At 41.6% G+C, this 2500-nt stretch overlaps 1 protein-coding gene across 40 annotated transcripts in view; it reads left to right on the forward strand.

The window, feature by feature from the left end:
- Positions 1 to 2500, forward strand: part of ank3a (ankyrin 3a) — a 128144-nt gene that overhangs the window by 89573 nt on the left and 36071 nt on the right. For 21 of the 40 annotated variants that reach the window (XM_081721209.1, XM_081721219.1, XM_081721204.1 and 18 more), the window contains one exon: positions 429 to 440. The exons of the other annotated variants lie outside the window; for them this stretch is intronic. In XM_081721209.1, the coding sequence (XP_081577335.1) occupies positions 429 to 440 (12 nt within the window). The remainder of the gene's footprint in view (positions 1 to 428; positions 441 to 2500) is intronic. 40 annotated transcript variants of the gene reach the window in all.

Raw genomic sequence — 2500 nt, forward strand, 5'->3', positions numbered from 1 at the left:
TTTGGAGGAACTTCCCTATTCAATGGAACAGTGATTCTGTGACACACACACACATTGCTGGGGCAAATATTCCAGTAACAAAAATGACTCCTGAAACTTTCCATCAGAGACTTTTACTGCACTGTAAACGTTTGGAAGTTACACACACACAACATTTTAATTTGATGTTATTTTCAAGTAATGAATGTTAACTTTGAACAACTTTGAAGTTGAATAGTGACTAGAACAACCTGGGTGCCATTTCTGATTTGAATTTTAAGGGGTTGAATGGTTTTATATGTTTGGTATCTGCTGATCAGATACACACACACACAGTCTTGTCTGAGATCATATCACATGCTAAGGCTTCAGGACCATGCTCTCCTCTCCTCAGTGCTTTGCTTTTCACTCATCTGTTTTCTTCCCTCGCTTTGTCCCTCCCTCTCTAGCCCCAGGATCAGGTAAGGGCTATAATTCTCTCATCCTCTCTCTCTCTCTCTCTCTCTCTCTCTCTCTCTCTCTCCCTCCCTCCCTCCCTCTCTCTCTCTCTCCCCCTCTCTCTCTCTCTCTCCCCCTCTCTCCCTCTCTGCCTCTCTCTCTCGCTCCCTCCCTCCCTCTCTCTCTCGCTCTCTCTCTCCCTCTCTCCCCTCTCTCTCTCCCTCCCTCCCTCTCTCTCTCTCTCTCTTCCTCTCTCTCTCTCTCTCTCTCTCTCTCTCTCTCTCTCTCTCTCTCTCTCTCTCATGTGTTTTTGTTGCTGCCCTTTCTCCTTTACTACAAGTCTCATTCTGCTTCACACTTTGTCATTTGGTGCAGTGTTTCCATGGAGACTCATTTCTCTAATCATTCCATACCCACTAGAGTCCAATTGGAGTAGAGAACACTGCACTCCATTCTGTAGAACTACAGAACTATAAAACTACAGTACTATAAAACTATAGAAATATAGAACTACAGAACTAAATAACTATAGAACTGTAGAACTACATAACTATAGAACTGAAGATCTGTAGAACTATAGAACTGTATAACTACAGAACTTTAGAACTATAGAAATAAAGAACTACAAAACTACAGAAATATAGAACTACAAAACTAAAGAACTATAGAATCATAGAACTACAGAACTTTAGAACTATATAAACTGAAGAACTGTAGAACTATAGAACTGTAGAACCACAGAACTATAGAACTACAGAACTATAGAACTATAGAACTATTTCAGCTGATTCAGAAGAATTCTAACCCCAGAACTGCATTCCAGAATTGAGGAGTTTGGGAATTCAGTTGTTTTTAAGTTTTGGAAACTGGAATTCTGAAATTTAAAGCTCAGATCCACAGCTGCTGTAAATGCAAGGTTCTTATGATGCAGAATTGCTGATCGTTGTGTGTGTGTGTCTGGCTGTGGAGTACAGACACATCACTGCTCCATGGTCAGTGCGGATGGCAACCTTGCAGTCAGGGGACTTGGAGAAGAGAGGGGAGAGAGCAGTGTGTGTGTGTGTGTGTGTGTGTGTGTGTGTGTGTGTGTGTGTGTGTGTGTGTGTGTGTGTGTGTGTGTGTGTGTGTGTGTGTGTGTGTGTGTGTGTGTGTGTGTGTGTGTGTGTGTGAGAGAGAGAGAGAGAGAGAGAGAGAGAGAGAGAGAGAGAATGTGACCAAGTCCTGGATGTCTCAGTAGCTGTGATTGTCATTTGTGTGGTGTTTGTGGTTGGTTTAGTTGGCATGGGTTATTTACTTCTTGTTTTGTGTTGTTTTCGCTCGTCCTGTTCCTGTTTGAATGGCATGCTATGTAATGTCCAGGGATGCCAATCCCCTATTAACCCCTCATTACACTGTTTACAAATCAGAACGTAAAACCAGTCCGGTAATAATTTCATCACTTATTCAAAATTATATTTGTTGATATTTACAGTTAATTCATGTTTAGAAATTCCAGTGGAGGGAAGAGTACAATTCTTCAGGGTATACCCAAGATCTAAGCAGCACTGAACTAATGAATTCCATAATAGGCTCTTATTCTTAGCAAAGGGTGATTTTGCAGTAATTCAGGGATTGCTGGCATTGTTCTGGAGTGTGACTGGAATATCTGTACCTCTATTAACCTGTTGAGGACAAACTGCACACTCAAACTCACACGTCAGACAAACATACACACACACATTAGACAAACATGTCAGACATACACATGCATCAGACAAACATATCAGACAATACAAATGCATCAGACAAACACAAGCATTAAACACACATCAGACAAATACACACATCAGACAATACAGACAATACACAGGACTCTGATTTTGTGTTCATATTTGTTAAGCTGGTGAACAGACGTGAATGTGCCAGCAGATGGGCACAGTGGCACAGCAGGGGTTGTGAGTCGTAACATTTCACACCTGTGGGTACATCGGTGGTTTTGGGCCCATTTTAGCACCAAACTGGGCCTGTTTGGACCGGCTACACACGATGAATACAAACATGAAACGGTTAACAAGAAACAAGCACAACAAACATGCATATGTTT

This window comes from Electrophorus electricus, chromosome 10, assembly GCF_041902795.1.
Source record: "Electrophorus electricus isolate QZ-2024a chromosome 10, ASM4190279v1, whole genome shotgun sequence".
NCBI classification, from domain to species: domain Eukaryota; kingdom Metazoa; phylum Chordata; class Actinopteri; order Gymnotiformes; family Gymnotidae; genus Electrophorus; species Electrophorus electricus.